The following is a 21,472-nucleotide window of genomic DNA, read 5'->3' as shown; positions in this document are numbered from 1 at the left end:
AGATTGATCCCAAAAAAAAAAGAAGAAAAAAAGGAGAAACACTGCAGACATGAGCCTTCATACCACAATCCTGCTGTGATGAGATACTAGAGGACTCGGGTGTCGGGGTTGTTGACCTCGTTTTGTTTATTGCAGCTGCAAATGAGAGAGTTCAACTTAAAAGGAACAAAAGACTGAAATTCCTCCTTCACCTTGACTAGCCATCACACACACACACACACACACACACACACACACACACACACACACACACACACACACACACACACACACACACACACACACACACACACACACACACACACACACACACACACACACACACACACACACACACACACACACACACACAAATCCACTCTGGCTTAATGGTGATGAGCGACTTGGGGGAAAGTCCAGATAAATCCCATTCATTTCTGTCAGGGAGTTATTTTAACTTTGATCTGGGGCCTGGAGCGCAGAGGGAGACAGAGCCCAGTGGAGCAACACATTTGGAGCTCATGACTGTTTTAGCTCTGCGTTCTAATGGCTTTACAACATACTTTGTAATAGTGCCATGAAAATAGATGTGGGAATAGGAATAAGTGTGATTGATGCTGTAGAGAATGAGGGCTTATAAATACTAGGGATTGGGTTCATTGAGTCTCTCGGTACTTCAGCTATAGGAGATCCAGCGGTGACAGATAAGAAACTGCCATGCATGTCAGAATCAGAGATAACCAACAGAACAACAGGAAGTGCCATCTACCGGGGTCGTGTTGCACTCATGCATAAACACACACACACACACACACACACACACACACACACACACACACACACACACACACACACACACACACACACACACACACACACACACACACACACACACACACACACAGACACACACACAGACTCCCTTGCAACAAAGAGCAGGATGTTTAGGCCAGTCTTATTTGTCTGTACTCCTATGTATTGCATGTTCTACCTTCCTTTAATCCATCACTAAAAGTCACATTCTAAGGCTGTGAGGCATTTTTTATTTAAGCTTAGCGGAATTTCACCCACAAAGCCTTTTTCTCCTTTCCCTTTCACTCCTGAGTAGGCCATAAACGCGGACGTGTGAAGTAGAGTCACACCCAACAGCACAAATTCATGGTCAGGCATTAAGTTTGTCATAGCATTGAGTAACGTGTGAACCGTGATGTGCCTCAACCGATATCGAGTTAATGAGTGAGGGTTGAACACATGCACGAGCTAAGGAGCAATGAGGCTTTGGGTAAAGTAGCTTTTTAAATTAATCCAAGGTAAAAAGGAATAAAATTCAGCTCATGATTGAAATGTTCTCACTTATTTCACTATAATATTTGTTCATTGAAATGCAATGTACAACTGTATTGCTCAGATAAACTTCATCCACAAAAACATAAGCTGGTTTAAGTTCAATACTACACACTTCTTAGTATACCACTTGGAACAATAGAGCTAACACTAACTCATTATTATTTTCTCAATTAATGATTTAGTCTAGAAAATATGGATTAAATATAGGGAATAGAAAAAAATATATCCATCAGACTTTCCAATGGCCCAGTTGACTTACTTAAATAGCTTATTTTGTCCTTTCCTTGCTTTGACAGGCTGGAATCTGTGATTGGTGATTTAACTGAAAAGGTTAATCAATTATAAAAATGTGTGACTTATTCATTTGTATCGATTGACTAATTGATAAATTGACTTATTGTTTCAGCTCCTAACAATAGCACACACAAAAAAAATCAAGTGAATAAAATTGAATTAAATAAAATTCAAATTGAAATTATTTCCAATTAAATTAAATTAATTAAATAGTCCCACTTCCTGCAGGTGAGACTAAGATATAACAGCTGATGGGCTTGGAGGAGGCAGCCCCATCCCCCACCAGCGGGATCAATGCACATAAATGGAAGAGGTCACAGACCTTTGACATCTCCTTTCAGCCGGGGGAGGGGCACAGGCCTTTGTTAGATTGGCTTTAAAGATCTAATTGTCGACTGTGTCATCCGCCTTCATACAGTTAAGAGTTTGTGTCACATTGTCCCACACCCTGTGCACACTTCTACCTCACAGTGTGTCCAAACCTTGCAGACTTAAGTGTGAGGTTTTAATAAAAAAAAATTGTTGCACTGTATCTCATTCTCTGCCTGCATCCAGCGGCCGTGCTTTGCTCTTCATCACCCCCACATCTGTTTGAACCACTTCTCTCATATCTTGCCCTCCTCAGCCTCCCAATGCTCCTTATTATCAGAATTATCAGTGCTTTCCCTCACTCCTCTTTCATGCCGCATTTTTTAAGACAGATTTGATCAATCAGTGCTTTAGAGTAATAGAACTTTAACCGCGTGTAGATCCAACTCTCTGCCACAGAGAGGAAAAAAACAAAAAAACACAAGCCTGAGACCACCATAACAGTCTGTGAATATTCAGAGAATACCAGTGAACACGATGTTCCTGGCATTCTTGACCCTCAATAAAAAAGGACAGGTTAAAAGTTTACTGGCATCCATGCGGAACATGTTTGGCTCTGCAGCTCAGCACAGAGATGCTCTTTTATTCCTCATGTTTCTTGCAAACAGCCATAAAACAGATCAGCCAAACTGTGATATACAATGACAATAAATCTTTCAATTCTATTAAGATTCGGAGCTTCCTGCATGACCAAATGATTCTGACTTTCATCAGATGCTGTAACTGCTAAAGCAATACAGATATCTTGCTGAGAAACATAAAATAATTTGCTAGGTGGTTAAATGAATACATGATTTATTGCATTTCGCATAAACATATAATTTAATTCAGTTTTGTATACAATGGATCTATATTACTATTTTACAGTGAATGGCAATAAGTACATTAACTGAAGTACAGTACATTAGACCAGATAGGAAAATTGATATTCAATACTGAGGTACTTGTACTTTCAGTATTTCTACTTGATTTATATTTCTACTCACAAACATTTCATTTTGAAATAATGTACTTTTTACTCCAATACACTTATTTGAAATCTACAGACACTAGTTACCTTGCAGCTTATTATTTTAAACAAAATATATCCGATATAAAGTATGACGCTTTTTTACAAATTATACAAAACACTATATAAAGCAGAATAAGCTTCACAAATGGTTATTACTGTTTCATAATTAAATAACATGATATAAGTAGTATTACACTCACAGAGTCCAGATTTTACATTATGAATACTTTTACTTTGATAGTGCAAGTAGCAAGCATTAACTGAAAACACTTTTGCACTTTTACTTCATCAGTAAGATTTTGAAAATAGAACTTTTTTTACTGTAATGGAGCATTTTTTAACTTTTGTATTGCTATTTTTTTAAAGTATAAAGCACAATAATTGCTATTATTACTTTTAGTGTTACTACTATTATCATTATTGATAGAGTATTTGATTGTCTACGTTAAGAATTTTTTATTGACACAATCATCTCTACATGACAACATAAGCATGTGGAAAATAGGACATTTTGATTTTTAGCTTGCATCTGCCTCAGCAGTATTTGGGTAATGAGGGTTATTTTGAGGACCACCTGTTTTCTTGGTCCTGTCACATTGCGCTCAAAAAAGTGTGAAACAATAGCACTGATCTTTCTAGTTGGGATTAAGTCCCTTGTACCATCTGTACTCAGGATCAGAGAAGACCACAATCACTAAGACGTACCTCTGAAAAGATCAGGAGAAGCATCTGCCTGTAATGCGGACTGGTCCCAGTGTCTTTCTCTGATCTAATTCCGTATTGTGAATGATCCGTGAGGGTGCCTTATGTGAAAGATTTTGCCTCACAGATCAATATATATAAATTGATATGTTTCAGTAGCTTGCGGCAGACACCGGATAAACTGAAACCTCTTTGTTTCTCACTGGATTGGTAATCAATTGTTATGTATTGTTATGTATGACACTGAATACAAATCAGAGCGATCTATCACGCACAAGTTTGTCATAACAGTGGGCAATATTGGACCAGCATGTGAATGGAAGATGTTGCTGTTCAATTGAAAATGCATCTTCCATTTTCCCCCCAGAAAATAAATAAAAACGAAAAACGGGCCAGCTGAGCAAGCTCAAGGTATAAACGGCAAAAGAGGAGTCCTGATGAGAGGCAGAAAATAAATCAATCTGTTACCCTGGTGACAACTGCCTTATGTACAAAAGGGATGTGAAATAATCATCCATCCAAAGCTTGATCGAGCTCTAGAAATGACATTTTTGCAAAACCTCTTCGCCTTACGGCAGGTCTTCTGCACAAAGTAACAACTGTTAATGGCATTTTGGCAAAAGATAGAGAAGGGGCCCATTAACATAACAAGATAAAAGGTTGCCAAAACAGCGAGCTCTCAAAAGATGAATTATTATTTTCAAAGAGGGAATCATCTGAGGGATGAGCAATTAACTATCATGACCTAATTTTCAGAAAGGTATTTCTCATTTTGGTTAATTGGAATTGCTAGAAGTGTACTTTTACCTGCATGTGTTCATTTCACATCAATGCCAAACTGCTTGAAGTTTGCTATTTGCTATATAATGAGTTTACAACAAACCTCCTGTGAGAGGGGGAATAACGAGTCACTTCAATTTCAGCAACAAATTTCCTTTTCGAAAACTACATCAAACTCTCTTGCCGTAATCAAAGAGCCAATGTATCACTCATGTTTGAGACATAAAAGGTTAAGATGCCACGACCACACAAAGAACACGCCCACCGCCAAAACCTCCACAAATGAAGGCCTCAACAAAGAAACAGGGGAAGGAGATGTCTCCTTCAAGGCTAAAGAGAGAAACCTGTCCGAGCGCAGGAGTGGTGTCACGGGGGCCTTACTTATCTCCTCCCAGATTAACTCCCAATTGTTCCCCCGGAACAAAGGCAGCCAGGGAGGAAACCAGCCCCCCAAGGGCCAGATGGTCAGTGTTCAGAGCCCCCTGACCCCTCCAGCCCTTGCCCTCTCTGACAGGGCTGCGCGTGCTCTAGGTGAGGCGGGCCACCCAGCGAATTCTCTCACTCCACACTCCTCGTACAGGGCGTGTACTCGCACGACACCGAGGGAAATTATGTTTCTGAAGACGATTTGTAAGACGATGTTTTAGGCAGAGAGGACGGCCACGAAAGGTCAGATATCACAAATCTGCAGTTAATGGCAACAATCAGGCTTTTAGTTTTTTTCTCGGTAATGATCAATGCAAATATTTTAAAGCTTAATAATGTGAATTTCTTTCCACCCGTAACACATTTTTTTCCCCAATTAAAAAAATGCCGCTTTGACATGAAAAGTGACATTACAGTTTACGGTTATCACCAGTGAGTCTGCCGCATCTGGTAAAGTGAAGTACTCTGCAGGATGGTGTAATGTGCATGTTATTATCATTAGCTCTAATGACATTTTGAAAGTAAAGATAGGGGGAGGGGAGACAGGAGGAATGCAACCTTTGGGACATGAAACATGGAATGTCAGATTAGATGTAGTCAGGACAGACTGGTTTGCCTGTAATTACAATGACAAACCACCAAGAACATCTCCCGGTCCTGGTTATCTGATACAACTCTGTGTAAACTGCTGAAGCCTGTTTCAACATCGAGCCTCAGGCAACGGTTACAGTCTTCAAGAGACAAACGTGTGAATTGGTGGCCTGGTTCCAGGTATACTTGACATGACTTTGTTAACAAATCATTAGGACACCAGTGACATTTTCAAAAGATGAAATGAGATAATACAATCTGCGTTTTAAGGCGGCAGACACTGAGCTACAACATAACCATAAGAGAAATGATGTTACTGCTGATCTGAAATGAAGTTTCACCAGACTCTTTTTTTTCTTCCAACAGACAAGCTAAGCTCAACACTGACACTCATAACACACAACAAGATACATTAATTACTACCTATAGACACTAATTAGGCTATTAAATGTAGGTCGGACACATTTGTGAAGGAGCACAAATATACATATATATATAGACATATAGGCAAACATAATGGGGCAATAATGAAGAAAAAAAAAACATATGATAGGCCTACTGATGCAGTATTTTAGAGCATGCAAACAGACTTGTGCTTATGATTTGATTAATTGCCTCTCGTTATAGGCTTCTTTAATTGCCCCTTCCTACAACACACCCTGCAGTTTCTTCAGTAATTGTGAATTATGAATATTCACTGATGAAACTAACTTTAAAGCATCCGTTTCAGCCCCGCTGACGGACCCGACAACATGCAGGCTTTTCAGCTCGACCATTACCAGTGTTGGTCCTGTGTCGGATCACTAACATGCACTCTTATTGCATATATATATATATATCATTTGGGTGTGCAGGATAAAGAAAAATCAACAACCGTGCACGCCTACCTTGAATGCACACGGAGACGCGCTTACACGGCCATGTCCACGTCGGGTCTCTCGGTCAAATGTGCGTCCGGGACTTGAACACCAGCGGCGGCGGCGGCGGCACACTGTTGCTGCTGCCACTCCGGTCGCTCCGCTCACAGCTGATCTGTGCACAGTGACGTCAGGAGTGCACAGTGACGTCAGGATGTTTTACTGTACGCACCGTTTGGTCCAGTTCAGCGGAGAGGAGAAGCTCACTTCAGCTTGTTGTTAAAGGGGAACAGGATAAAAAAATAAATAAAAAATAAAATAAAAACATAATAAGTCAGACACAAAATGAGTACGTCATAAACCAAAAGTAAGGAGTGACAAAAACAGTCCACCTCAAAATGTCATATAGAGACATTTAGCTAAATGTTTTACATAAAAAAAAAACATTCAATAAAGAAAGAAAGAAAATAATAAACACACAAATAAACAGAAGAATGCATACATAAATTATATACATTACAAAATGATATTAGCCCACCTATTAAGATTTAAGCTGTTTTCTTTTTGAACAGCAGAAATAGCAGTTTGTTTACATGTATGCATTTTTCTTCTCTTAACACAATTAACCTAAACAGTATTTTTCAAACTTCTGGTCTCTAATGTTAAAATATCGCCCTCTGCTGGTAGGAAAACAGAACTGGTGCAACAGGAACCATATTTACAAAAATATATATATTTTGTAATTATAAAGTGATATAAATAAAATGTGTGGTTTTTTTTTTCGAAAGAGCACGTGATAGCATGTTCAGTAAACATTTATGTTTCTGAACACTGGTGAGTTTTCACCATAAAGGTTGTACAACACCGCCCTCTGTTGGCTGACATGCAGAACAGAGAGAGAGAGAGAGAGAGAGAGAGAGAGGAGGGGGGAGAGAAGATAACTGCTGAAAAGAAAAACAGGAGTTAGTGAGAACAGATAGACAGACAGACAGACAGAAAGATAGAGAGACAGACAGACGGACGTTTAAATAGACACATTCACAGATTTAATCATTTTTTATTATAGTCAAATAAGCCACTGCCACTGTCCAGGGAGCAACTAACAGCAGGTCCTAGAAGCATTTCCTGGCTGTTATTTTTTGTCAGTCAGAGACAAAAACAGACAAATAAATGCCAAATTGAGAAAAGCCAATGACAATAATTTAAATCTCTGTGATCTGAGTATTACTTTTAAATCACTGCAGTATACGCCAGAAAAGATGATTAGACTATTATGACTAACCCTGACAAAAATATCCATTACTACAGACCTTGATGGACATCACTGGGGCTCAAAGGAGTTATAGTGACCTTATTGGAGCTCGTATATCCAAAACTTATACATGTTGCCACTAACAATCCCAATATTTTAGAGGGCATGGCTCCCTGACTTTGGCAATTTATCTATGGCTCACAACCAAACCCAAGAGCATAGTTACTCCACATGAACCATTTCCACAATGTTTAATCATATTTAATTATAATCCAGAAACGAGAGCATATGTAACCCATGAGGACAATTAGAATAGAATAGAATAGCAATTAAATGAACAGAACAGAATGGGCCATATAGATATGACTCAGAAGCAAGGCGATCCGTAACCCATATACATGCTTTACATCAATGAATATATTTCAATAGAATGTACTACATATGTGATAATGGCCCATAACCACTTGCACTTTATAAAAAGGGTCAGAGCAGACTCTATCTGCTGAGGAGACTGAGGTCTTTTGGAGTGCAGGGAGCACTCCTGAGGACCTTCTTCGACTCTGTGGTGGCATCAGCCATCTTTTATGGAGTGGTCTGCTGGAGCAGCAGCATCTTGACAGCCGACAGGAAGAGACTCAATAAACTTGTCATTAAGGCCAGCAGTGTGCTGGGGTGTCCACTGGATACGGTGGAGGTGGTGGGAGACAGGAGGATGATGGCCAAGCTATCATCCCTGATGGACAACCCCTCCCACCCCATGCGGGACACCCTGGCAGCTCTGTACAGCTCCTTCAGCCACCGGCTGCTTCACCCCCGGTGTGTGAAGGAGAGGTACCGCAGGTCCTTCATTCCTGCTGCTGTCAGGCTGCACAACCAGCTCTGTCTGTCTTTATTTACTTATTTAAAAGACTTGTTTGTTTTTTTACTATGGACCTTGTTTGCACTATATCTATGCTGCTGTAATCCTGTACATTTCCCTGCTGCGGGACTAATAAAGGATTATCTTATTTTATCTTATTTTAACCAAGAACATTTATAATCCATGTGGATAATTTCAGACACTGAATATAATATAATATAATAATATACAGTACCAGTCAAAAGTTTGGACACACCTTCTCATTCAACTACTTTGAAGAATCTAAAATATAAAACATATTCTGGTTTGTTGAGCATTTGTTTGTTTACCACATAATTCCATATGTGTTCCTTCATAGTTTGGATGTCTTCAATATTAATCTACAATGTAGAAAAATAATAAAAAATAAAGAAAGAAAAAACATTGAATGGGAAGGTGTGTCCAAACTTTTGACTGGTACTGTATTCCCAAATAAATTCATAATAAATTGACTCAAAAAACACTTTACACACAATAAGCTTTCTTTTCTTCAATATTAATCTACAATGTAGAAAAAAAAAATAAAGAAATAAAGAAACACCATTGAATGAGAAGGTGTGTCCAAACTTTTGACTGGTACTGTATTCCCAAATAAATTCATAATAAATTGACTGAAAAAACACTTTACACACAATAAGCTTTTTTTCTTCAATATTAATCTACAATGTAGAAAAATAATAAAAAAGAAAGAAAGAAAAACCATTGAATGAGAAGGTGTGTCCCAACGTTTGACTGGTACTGTAGAAAAGCATACAATACAATTAATAATTTGTCCTAAACAAAACACAATAACCATATCATTTCACCCTTACCCCTCTGACTGTATCTTTAGCAGTAGATATGATTAACTTGTCACATTTCCACCAGCAACATGTTGCCACCGTCAGTCTGTGAACTCTCCGAATGCGCATGCGCAGTACTTGACATTTTGAAGTTGCTTCTCCGGGGTGTTTGAACAGGAAGGCGGACATGTTGGTCAGGCTGTGGGAGCAAATCGGGCATCGTCTGCTGGGGTTTTTTTTTTTTTCCTCTTCCGAAAACCAACACATATCTAAACTCCAATGCTTAAGCCTTCGAGCTGGAACATAAACCACCGGAGGAGAGAGAGCAGCGGACAGTCAGTCACAATGTGGACGCAGCGGAAGCACAAGACGACACCGCGTTTACACTGAGCGAGATTTCTTTTTTCTTTTTTTTTTTTTGGAAAGAAGCAGAAGTTTTTTTTCTTCTTCTTCTTCACCACTTCTACTTTTGAGCTGTCAGACTCTATTGTTTTCTGCAAAAGGACTAACCTTTTTTTTTTTTTTTTTTAAACCACGAACTACTTTTTAAATGGTCTTTTGTTCGGATGCACCCACACTTTAAGCCCTGATCCTCCGCGGCATCCTTAATCTGTCGCCGCGTTTATCTTGTTGCCACTGAAGTTGTCTAAAAAAAAAAAAAAAGAAAAAGGTGGTGGAGGAGGTGAAAAAACACCATCTTTCTCCCAACTCTTGACAATGTTGCTTCTGTACATTCAACGCAACCTTAAACGTGTCATCGTGTGTGACAGCTCCAGGAGGACGATGCATTTCCTCTGAAGCGAAAAAAAAAAAGTTCTCATTTTGGCTAGCTAGCTAAGCTAAGCTAAGCTAGCTAGCCAGCACTCCTGCCTCGTCAGTGAGCTGTTTTTTTTTTTTTTGTTGTTGTTGTTGAGTTTAACATTTAACATTTAACAAGCAAACATGTCTGCTGGGGAAAGCATGGCGGCTCGGTTTGAGAAAATCGATGCCATGTTGAAGGACCCGAAGTCTGAAGTAAACACGGATTGTCTTCTGGTAAGTTTGTAGCTTTTGCTAGCTGGCTAAGCTAGGCTAAGCTAGGCTAGCGAGGCAACCATTCGGGCTCAGTCTACTCCTTGGAGGAGCATTTTCTTCTTCTTCTTCTTCCCAACAAGTCTCTATTTGTCTCTGCAGGAATGTGTTGATGATAATAACTCCCACAGGAGTTGTGATCATTTCTAAATATTTATATATATGTGTGTATATATTTACAGTACCAGTCAAAAGTTTGGACACACCTTCTCATTCAATGGTTTTTCTTTATTTATTTTCTACATTGTAGATTAATATTGAAGACATCCACACTATGAAGGAACACATATGGAATTATGTGGTAAACAAACAAATGCTCAACAAACCAGAATATGTTTTATATTTTAGATTCTTCAAAGTAGTTGAATGAGAAGGTGTGTCCAAACTTTTGACTGGTACTGTGTGTATATATAATGAGTGTTTGCAAAAAGAAAACAATAAACACACTCATGCATACTACAGTCATAGCTTTGCAGCTCAACACAATGAACCTTAGCAGTAGTGTTGACGTTTTAAAGGCGATGTATGTTCAAACTGGCTTTAATAACTAATTATAAAGCATTGTTAACTGAGCCAGACTGACAGGTGGCAGCCAGGGTCCTGATCCCCACAATACAGACCCACTCTGTCAGATTATGTGTATTAAAGCCCCTTTAAAAACAAACAATGCTATTAGATCTGATCAGCTGTAATGATTTCCTTGCCACCCACAGTCTGATAATGCTTTATGGTGCCTTTTTCAGATCAAAAGGAAGCATGTGGTCAGGTGTGCGTGTGCCGTTATGTCTAGATTTACTTATCTCGGCTTCATTTGAAGTGATGGGCTGCCTGTTGTGACCTGCAGCCCCCCCGCTGCATCAGTACACCTGCCGGCTGGAGTTCGCCCTGACTGCTTTCCCTGCGTCTATGGGGTGACAACTCCTGAAATTATTTTCCAGTCTGAGGAGAGAAGGTGGCTGCTGCCACGTGCTAAACCCTAAAAGCAACACCTTCATAGTTTGTTTTATTACATGTTCACAAATAGGTACTGACTCACCATGGAGTGGATGCCAAGGAGAGGTTGTTGTGTCAAGTGTTTGTTGATCTCAGGATCCTTTCAGCTTGGGTGACAGGGCCACTGAGTGTTTTCGCAAGGATTTGGCTCTCAGTGACTCATGAGGGTAGTCACACACCAATATTAGGTGTGATGAAACCTCCCCGTTTTACTGTTTGCAGGTATGACTGAGTTTTGGCCAAGGGTTCACGTCTCAAATTAACAAGGAATGATTAATGTTAAGTCTGCATATGCTGTAGTTTCATCGTAACTCATTCAGGTGTTGTTCACATCAGGTCACTCTCTTTGAGAAATGATATCCTGTATCGTGATAGTATGATATGGGTATCTATTAGCAGCTCGCAGACTGACTTAGATGCTGGAGCAGTCTGTTTTGGGATGGGGGCTTGTCCTAAAACCCCCATCCCCACACGCAACTTGAAGTGTTTTGTGTACAGGCCGCTGTAGATGGCTCTCTTTTGAAAAGAAAACTTGCTTACTCCCTTTGACCTCCCATCCTGTTGCAGAACGAGGCAATTAAACTCACCTAAAAAGTGCACACGCTCTGCATTTTTAATGGCAAAAAAGCTACGGGGACTGTTCCTGCTGGCAGCTGCACACACAAGGGTGTTGTTCCTCTCCCCCCCTTCTGCAATCTTGCCTGATCAATGAATGGAGGCCTTTTGCTGAGGCTCCCCTCTGCCACCATGCAACTCCACCCACAGCTTAATAAAATTCCATGCTAATCAAATAACCTCTTGTCTTTGACTGGCCTGGAGTTCCCTGTGTCCCAGAGCCATTCTGCACGTCTGGAGAGAGTTGCGAGCCGGCAGGCAGGCAGGCAGCTCTGAGGTAGCTGGGTGTGGGCTCTTCTCTCTACCCATAAACCAAAATTATGTGGACCAAAGACTCATGTTTCTGAAGGCAGGCCGTGAATCAGGACATTTAACTCATAAAGCAGCCAACATGCTCGGCTATGAGTAATAGGTTCCATCAGAACGCACAATGCAAGCCTTTTACTGGCTGTGTTTCTGTACCTGGGTCTGAGCTGGCTTTGCTCTCCCTCTGAAGTATAGCCCTGTTGGACATTTTTCTTTTTCCAATAGAGGCCTGGTCTGTGTTGTGTGATGGTGACACTTGGCTTGCTCCTTACCACTCCGCTCTGGGCCGGCCTTTTGAGCACAGTACATATTAAAGCCCTGTCGCTCTTATCTTCACCCCTTTAAATAAATCCAGCTTGGAGAGGAGAGCGACCTTATCTGGATGGGCTGCCCCCCCTCCCCACAATAATTGTGCTCTGGGCAGGCCAATCTGAACAGACAGGATTCCTGACATTGTGATGTGAAAGCTCACTGACATTAATGGTCTGAGCATTGTCCACATGTGTTCTTCTTTCAGGCAACATCTTGCATCAAAATAATTGTATCAAAAGACATGTCTGGATTGAACATGCTCAGCTTAGTTTGTGGCTCTGAAAGTTCGCATTCAGGAAACATGTTTGCCAATTTTTTAGATATGGAATATAAATAGCTTTTTTTCTTCTTTATCCCTCAGTGGTAGAGTCTTATTATTTGGTATATCTCAATGAGTTGATCTGTTGGAACTTGTTTTGCCTGTATTTGAGATTTACAGTGTGAAGGCATTTGTCTTTGTTCCTACTTTTACACTTGGGGTGCATTGGCGTCTCTGTGTTTTGATCCCTCTTTCATCTGCTATTTGGACTCTAAATCTGTAATAAGAGTAATTACAGGAAACTGCAAGGCAAGTAAACCAGATTTGAAGCCAGTGGTTGACTATTTGAGGGTTGCACGTGCATGTTAGGGTGGATGCGCTTATTTTTAAGTGATTTACAATATCGGTTGAATAAGATGAAATTGCTAATTCAACAACCTAGAAGTGGTACAGTTCAGGTGGTAGCTGTAGGTAAGCTGCTATGACACTAAAGGGCAAAATGAGCATTGTGCTAATTCATGTATGAGTTAGATCTATTTAAACGTTTTATAAAATGAATGAGTTAAAATCACATTTGTGGCTTAACGTCTGCCAGCAATTGCCACTCATATTAGATTTCGTCCCACAACAATATCTATGTCGACTAATAGAAGGAGATGCTTAAATGCTAAATAATGGTGCCGTTTGGCAGGGAAGCTATGGAAAAAAAAAAAAAAAAATGCTAATGGTTCTATTGCAACAGTCAGTGTGTGGCCTCTTTTTTTCTTTTTTACATTTCAAGCAAAATTCTGCCCAATTCTCAGTTCAGACACTCAAAGGAAACTTGTGATATAACAAAACCAGCGTCTACGGCCGCCATACATACATAACTTTTGTACAAGCAGAGGGACATTGTTCAGTCACAACTCACTAAATTTGAGTCATGAGAATGATCTGTAGAACACTTTTACTGGCATGCCTCCTAATTGCCTCACATAGTCGTTCTGCTATGGCCCGAATTGAGTAACAGCCATTAAGAGTACAGTCAATCTTTGTCATGCCTTTGTAGAGTTTCTGCCCTTGTCTTAGTGACCTTTGCCTTAATGGACAAACCTTACTGTAAGGTGTTGTCAGCACTGATAATGAAGCTACAGTCTGTATTTGGTTCTTGACTTGGAGACAGATCTGCACAGCTTTGACAGAGGGAATGCATATAAATCCATGATTTAATAAAATCTAATGATTCAATCTCACACTCAGTTACTTATTCATTTGGAGCAATGCGAGAGATCACGCACTATCATTATTTGAAGGACCATACTGTTGGTTATGTGTAAGCTTGTTAATATGCATACAACTTTCTTATACGTCACAGCATGCGTTAACAAATTCCATTCGTTAAAGCATGCTGTTAGATTTTAGGTTGATTTACAATGGCTCCAGGCAGCCATTATTTTCCGGTTAGTTGAGTCACCTGTTCCCGCTGGGTTTTGTCATTGTTTTACATAATCATACAAAACAAAGCGTCTGCAACATCTTTTATATGTAAGTTCTGATAATTGAAGCAGATATATAATCATATTGTGAAATTGATGTCCAGCTTTGTTATTGTCGGATGGTAATACAGGCAGAATTCTCATGGTGGTGGTATGGCTACATCACGAATACTGTGATTTCCATGGCTAAAATATAGAATAATGTAATGATCAATTAAATAATCTTGAGTTGAAAAACTTGTATTTGTTGTAACGGTTATTATCAGCATTTCATCCATCCTTATTGTCAGAAAGAGTCCGTGCTGTCAGTTATAGACTGCTCTCCCCAGCTATTCAGCTATGGGAACAACAATTGGCGGAGCTATTTGTAGCTCTGCATTCCCTCAACTGACTGATTATGTGCAGGAATGCATTCTCAAATCATCCTGTCGTTTAATAATGGAACGTTCTTTCCTCTGATTCACCCATTGAACTTTACAGCCTCCTGCTTTTTCTTTCATCTTATTTCTTAAGGGCTCCAGCCCCGGTTAGTTTGTCCCACTTACAGCGGACTCTGCGTCCCCTTTTCCAAGTGAAGATGGTCGGAATACGCCGAGTCGACGTTTAATAAGATGGTTATTTGTCGGGGCGAGGTCAGGAATCCCGGGCAGAGCGGGCAGGAACGGCAGAGTTTTTGCTTTAAAAGATCCCAAGCTCAGTCAGTGGAACACGTGAGCGAGCTCCACTGTTGGAATAACTCAATTATATTTTGACATGAAAGCAGTTGTGACAGTGATTCTCGCTCATTGGGACCTCATAAGGAAATGGAATGCCCCTGTTTTGCCACCCCTGGGTTCACTGTCACTGCCATTTATCCAGCAGAGCTGTTAGATATGAAGTCTTTCTAGGTAAATGGGATTTGTCTGTCAGTAGATATTATTGTACAGCAGGAGTGTGCAAAAAGGAGCTTGGACCAAGAACTTAGTTTTAAAAAAAGAAAGAGTGAATCTCACAGTGATACCAAGTTGATAAAAGCCAAATCAGATAAATATGCATTTCATTATATTTCGACTTCTATCTGACGGCTTGTACCTGAAGGTTAGCAGCGAGGAAGCGATGCAGTGTGTCATCCTTATGAATGGTTTCATTGGTTCGTATGATCACATTTGTGTTTACATGGGCCCAGCCTGCGATGGAACTGCCTTTTATTTGCATGGCCAACCGAATGGCTGGTCGGAACAATCGCTCACATGTGGAAAGCATATTGTCTTAAAGAGGTGGCAGAAAAGGAAGTGAGGAGCAGCGCTCGGCTTAGGCCAGTCCACATGCCTTGTGCTGGCATGCAGAAAGGGATGATGTGGCTGAGACTTCCATGGAAACTTCAACTCAGACTTTAATGTCTGGAAAAGTGCTTGTGTGTGTTGTGTGTGTGGAATTCTCTCCCCTAAAGCTTAAAGAAATAATTGCCATATGTAATGTCAACCACTGGCTTGTTGTTTTTTTTTTTTTTTTTTTTTTTTTTTTTTTTTGTAGTATAATTACCACATTTCATTAACAGGGTGATGAGATGGTTTTAAAAAAAACTATTATCTAGTAATCCCAGGGATGTGTCGCCCTCTGGCTGAAGCAGCATCAGCAGAAATCGGATAACATGGAGTCCTGCGAGCTCTGGTTTTGGTTTTTTTTTTTTTTTTTTTTTTTTCCCCAAGACTGCCACATAATAAAACATAGCCTGTGGACTGCTACCATCCCATGCTTTTTGCACTTGAGTGACTTTTATGCGTGGTTTTGCTCTGTTTCTGTTTGTATGATAACTAGAATTCATAATTATTGTCATAAACCATTTCCTGGATGATTCACTGCTGTCCCTTCTGTAAAATAATTGATCTCAGAGGCTAGATCCACATACAATTAATATTTGGACCCCTGGTGTGTATCTCTATTGATCTGCACTACTGCAGCATTTTCTTTCCCCTTTTGTGCTGCACATTTTTTTTTTTTTTTATCATTGATTCCCTTATCATTTTTTTTGCCTGGAAAGCAGACAAACGCCTTGGCAATTTCAGCTGCATAAGTGCTGTAGATGTAGCGTATATAGGAGCAGTTTAATCCCTGGAAATGACTAGCTAAGAAAGAGCTTTATCAGTGATCCTGGTCCATCAGCCTTATATGTGTTAGTGTAGCCTGGAGCTGGTTTTGTCTGGGCTACTGGCTCCATTTGGTCCAGTGGAAGAGTGGTCTGGAAGCTAAAGCCAGATAGTGGCAGATGATGTTTGGTTTCTGACCCTCACACAAACCACTCAGCAGCACCTACTCATGTTTCATATTCATATATTGAACCTGAAAACTCTGCCTCTCTCTCTCTCTCTCTCTCTCTCTCTCTCCTGTGTCTGTGTGTGTGTGGTGTTTTTAAACAAAATGCATTCACACAGTGGCTGATTGACATTGCAGATGATACACTGATGTGTGAGGCACAATCTTAGGCATTGCCAATATAGCAATTTAGATTTGACATCACAGCTGACTTGACTAGGGCTGGGTATATTAAAATACATGATGATGCCAATACCAGTTCCCATAAAGTGATACCGATACAAATGGAGTGCTTTATTTGATACCCATCATTTGAATGGAAGCTATGTGTGTGTGTGTGTGTGTGTGTTCCAATAGCTAGCATATCGCTCCGTCAGTACTGTTGCCATTGGTAGCGCCGTTAGCACTGTTAGCTGCTTGTCGCTGCCACAGACATCTTCTCGTTCCGAGCCGTGTGCAGGCAGGCAATCCCGGCTGGATGGGTTGTAGCTGCTGCATAAATTGGCCAATCACGTGTGACATTGAACCCTAAGAAAGCGTCTCGATTGGCTGGTCGATCGGAGGTATCGTTTGACTGCAGAAGTTGCGATAACTGCTTGTCACTGGGTTATTTCAGAGTACCAATACCCAGGCCTATAGCTGATACAGAGACGCAAATGCTGAGATGCAAACCTGATTGCTTATTTGTCGTTGTACAGTGTGTTCCCTCAAACTATTTAGCAATTTAAATCCTTTATTTATTTTCATGCTTCAGTGTTTCACTGTCTAAGCTAAACTAAACCAGGTTCTTTTGTCCCTCTGGTGCTGCAGCAGAGGACTCTGAGCGCGGCTGTCTTCCTATATTTCTTTGTTTTTTCCTTCATTTGTTCTACTATTGGACTAGCCAGCCCCCACATGCGCCGGCCCTCCACTCCCTCCTCCTTTCCGTCATAGTGTTAGGCCCTAGTGCTGTTTGAAAATAAGGCTCACTGTGTGACTCTGTACTCGGGATGGATTTTTTTTTTTTTTTTTTTTTTTCTCCCTTCCTTCACTTTTTGTTGAGAACTTGTTTGGCCACATACCTAAAATAGCTCTCTGACGTGTACAGTCCTGTTAAGGAATGTTACTGTGGCTGTCCAGAGTTCTCTGCGGCAGGAAGTTATGCAAACGTGCATTGCTGAGCAGGGAGCCTTGTGATTAGGGTCCTGAAGGACTCACTTCTTTGACTTCTTTTTTCCAGGGCAGGCTGTTTGGATACATTATGGCGAACAAGGCCCCCCTTTTTCTCCCAGCCTATGGCGGAGTTTGTGTAAATTATCCTCCCGGAAAGTTGGCTTTGAAGTGGGTTTTCTTTTCTTTTTTTCTGAGCAGAGGATGGCTCTCACCTCACCCATGTGTGTTGATCACAACCTACCCTCTTATTAATTTCCCCACATTCCGTCTACGTTGCTTTTGTTCTTCCCACCAGCCATTCATCGCCTCCCATTTGCCTTTTTTTTTTTTTTTTTTTTTTTCCCCCCCCCCCACTGCTTCCACCCATCCCACAGGGCTCCTGCTTGTTTTACGTCTCATTGATGGGTGGGGTGGGGTTGAGGGGGTGGTGGAGGGGACGACTTGCCCCTGACCTCCACCGCTGAGCAGAAGCAGCAGAGTTACTTAAGAGGATTGCTCGCCTCGTCTGAGCTGCTGATTCACTATGTGTCATCATTGTTTTTGCTCAGAGATGCAAAAAGAAATCCTCTGAATATTTAACAGAACATCATTCACAATACAGGAATGACAAGATTCTTGGTATGAAAGCGAGTTCGGAGAATGACGGCGCTTATGTCAACAAGTGATTTAAAGTTGTTTATTTTATGGGCAGTTCATTTGTAATATTCATCTCTGACCTTTTTTGTATAAAGACACTGAAGGCCAGGTGACTCATGGCGAAGTGTCAATAGATGCTCAATATAAACACCTGGCTCGCACCCGCCAGAGGAAATGCATAACAGTATGTTGTGTTCAAGTTCCTGTCTTCTTTCAGACACTCTGGATTATGGAAGATTAGATTAAATCCCGCCGGTAGCATTTGTGCTGCTACCCAGCCAGAGACAATCTATCCTGTCCCTTTTGTTTCTAGTGCGTGGAATTTCAATATTGTAGCTGTCACATCATCATTTGAAAGGGTATTTATGCATTGTCTTTCTCAATCCTATTTATCAACATCTTCATTCTTAATCTCGGTTTTACAACCAGCAGGGACAATGCAGCTCAATTTGTCATGAAAGTGTTTGTAAAGAGGGTCGGCGGGTGCAGCACAGCCACCCAGTTAACCTCGCTGTACAGGTATTGTTAGGCACCACCCTGTTCCCCCGGTCATTAGAAGGTACTTGGGTCTCTTCAGTTGTTTTTATTAGAAGCTTTGTTACCAGGTTGGCAAATTCTTCTTCAATCCAGCAACAGAAACCTCTTTCTTTTTTTTTTTACACCAGCCATTTCTTATGTAAATGCAAAAGGTGTGTTTACGTGGACATGAGTATCTTATCCCAGTGTTTATCATATTCGGGATGTGATGTTTACATGGAGCATAAATAAATCTGGTAATTCAGTGAGAACTGTCTTTTAATACATGAAACAACTATAGTAATTCTACATTTTTTTTTTTTTTTTTTTTTTATATCTTTTTCTCGTGATAACCCCTACTGCTTCTGGCTGGTGCACATTGAAATCATGATTGGGGGGGAAAACAAAGTAATTTTCTCTAAATGAAAAACATAAAACGTTGCCAACACTCCATCTAGTATTATCTTGTTTATTTAGGTTATCTAGGGATAATATGTTAGAATGCATGCTCAAACACAAAAATGGGACACTTCGACACCTGATCGGACCCTACACACTCATGTAATGTCTCTATTATTGAAGACATTGGAGTAAAGCTGTGTTTTATTCTTTTTTGCATGTCCATGTTTTGCTTACTGGCTTCAAGGCTTTCCATCAGTAAGGCTCATAAAATCATATCTGGTCAGCAGCTGACTCAAGCCCCCAGACATAACAACCTTTCTCCAAATGCATATGCTCTCATGAGCAGATGAACACTTTCAATGGCGTCAATGTCAGTAGCACAACCTTGACAACATTAAAAACAGACGTGTTTTTATTATTTCTTCTGGCAATTGGCTTTGTTACAGGCCTCTTGCGGAAACACAAATGAGTGCTTGCGATTTTAGCTCGGCCTGTTCCTAAATTTGTTGGAAACGGTAGAAATGTATTCTTAACTCCTCACGTGCTTTTAAAGAAGCACATCATGGATTTCAAAGATTTTCTGTCAGCATTTCGACAATCATTTTGTGAATTTACGTCGCCCTTAATGCTGACCATGGAAGGCAACATGCTGTACGGGGCCATTTACTAAACTAAACCCTCTGAGATCCTCCAGTGGATCTGTTATTAATCACTTTTAGAAACGGTGGATGTTTACAGTAGCACAGAAATCTGCCTATTTGTAGGAAGCTATAAAACCTAGACATATTAATGTAATCCAGGCTTGAAGCCCGATCACCCACTGATGGCTTTATGCTGAAGCCTGTTTAAAGCCGTTCTTCAGAGACCAACAGCCTGACACTGTTTGCTTTTTCCATGTTGTGTGTAATGTCGCTGGAGTTGTAGACACTCTAGCTTTGTTTTCCTGCTTCTTAACCCTTCTCCTCCACTTGCAGGACGGCTTGGATGCGCTGGTGTACGACCTCGACTTCCCTGCCCTGAGGAAAAACAAGAGCATCGACAACTTTTTGAGTAGATGTAAGTAGCTCACATCATGCATCCCCCCCCTTCATGTCCTCCTTTATCATTGATCTCCGCGTCTTTCACGTGAACCATTAATGTTTGCAGACCCCGTTACATATGGGTACAGGACCAGCCTCAGAACAAGAAGGCTTGTTTTTTGGGTCACAGCCCCCCAGGCTTGGACACAATAGGTGTCTGCTGCTTAGTGTCCCCAACAAAGGGGCTTTCATAAATGGCTGGTGACCCACATGATGCAGATCGCGATGGTTTCTCTTTTTCCCAGTGCCCACAGACTGGGGAACCTCATAACTACAATACCGATCAAAGGCGGATAGTGAGGATAAATCTATCTTTCCTTGACAGATCTAGTGTAACTGCCTAAGTCTTTGCATTCATACTTTAAGTGTTTGTTTATCCCAGAACTTGTTCTTGTAAAGCCAGCAATATCTAATGTGGGGGGCGGAGCATCAGTGTTATATCTTCAGCATATACATCTTTAATTTCCCTGAATTGCATATAGGCAAACGTATATCTAAAACGCCTGCAACCAAACTAAACAACAAATGTCACCTCCCACTCACATTGGTATTACTCAGCCCTGTTCTCCCTCCCTTTGGGGCATGTTTCGTAACCGTCACTTTTTATTTTCCTCGGTTTCTCAAGACTTATTCCCCAGTAAATAAACGTTGCACTGAAATCTATTGAGATACATATTCATGTGTAGCATTGATCGGCTAGTGACAGCTTGCATGGGGAAACGATTGCAGCTCTTTCTGCCTGCAGACGACATAGCTGTTTATTTTTGTGTTCTCTTTAGGTCTTTTTTATCAGTGTTTCATATGATGATGATGATGATGATCAGCTCAACCTACTGTAAACCCCTGGGCTAAAACTGCCATTAGGCCTCAATCACTCTTGGTACAGTACTTTTGCAGATAGCGGCCAAGCGTTGGAAGTGCATTGACGGATGTGGAGTAATGGATGAGCTGTCTTATGAGACGCTGGTCCTCAGTAGCATGCACTGCCTGAGGGACTCTTGGCTCTGAATGCTCTCCTCCATGCGTCGTGCCTTGGCACTTGATCACATCAGCTGATTGCTCTATTGTATACATG

The 21,472-nt window shown here is 40.7% G+C and overlaps 2 protein-coding genes across 4 annotated transcripts in view; one reads left to right on the top strand and one right to left on the bottom strand.

Moving 5' to 3' along the window:
• greb1l (GREB1 like retinoic acid receptor coactivator) overlaps window positions 1-6,476 on the bottom strand; it is a 42,471-nt gene extending 35,995 nt beyond the window's left edge. For both annotated transcript variants that reach the window (XM_054596047.1, XM_054596049.1), the window contains exon 1: window positions 6,388-6,476. The gene's annotated coding sequence lies outside the window, so the exon portion shown is untranslated. The remainder of the gene's footprint in view (window positions 1-6,387) is intronic.
• Window positions 6,477-9,475: 2,999 nt separating this feature from the next.
• rock1 (Rho-associated, coiled-coil containing protein kinase 1) overlaps window positions 9,476-21,472 on the top strand; it is a 30,307-nt gene continuing 18,310 nt past the window's right edge. For both annotated transcript variants that reach the window (XM_054625880.1, XM_054625870.1), the window contains exons 1-2: window positions 9,476-10,324; window positions 20,293-20,374. In XM_054625880.1, coding sequence (XP_054481855.1) covers window positions 10,232-10,324; window positions 20,293-20,374 — 175 coding nt within the window. In that variant the 5' untranslated portion in view covers window positions 9,476-10,231. The remainder of the gene's footprint in view (window positions 10,325-20,292; window positions 20,375-21,472) is intronic.

Source organism: Anoplopoma fimbria, chromosome 3 (assembly GCF_027596085.1).
Source record: "Anoplopoma fimbria isolate UVic2021 breed Golden Eagle Sablefish chromosome 3, Afim_UVic_2022, whole genome shotgun sequence".
In the NCBI taxonomy this organism is placed as follows: domain Eukaryota; kingdom Metazoa; phylum Chordata; class Actinopteri; order Perciformes; family Anoplopomatidae; genus Anoplopoma; species Anoplopoma fimbria.
This window is presented reverse-complemented; position numbering and strand designations above follow the sequence as displayed.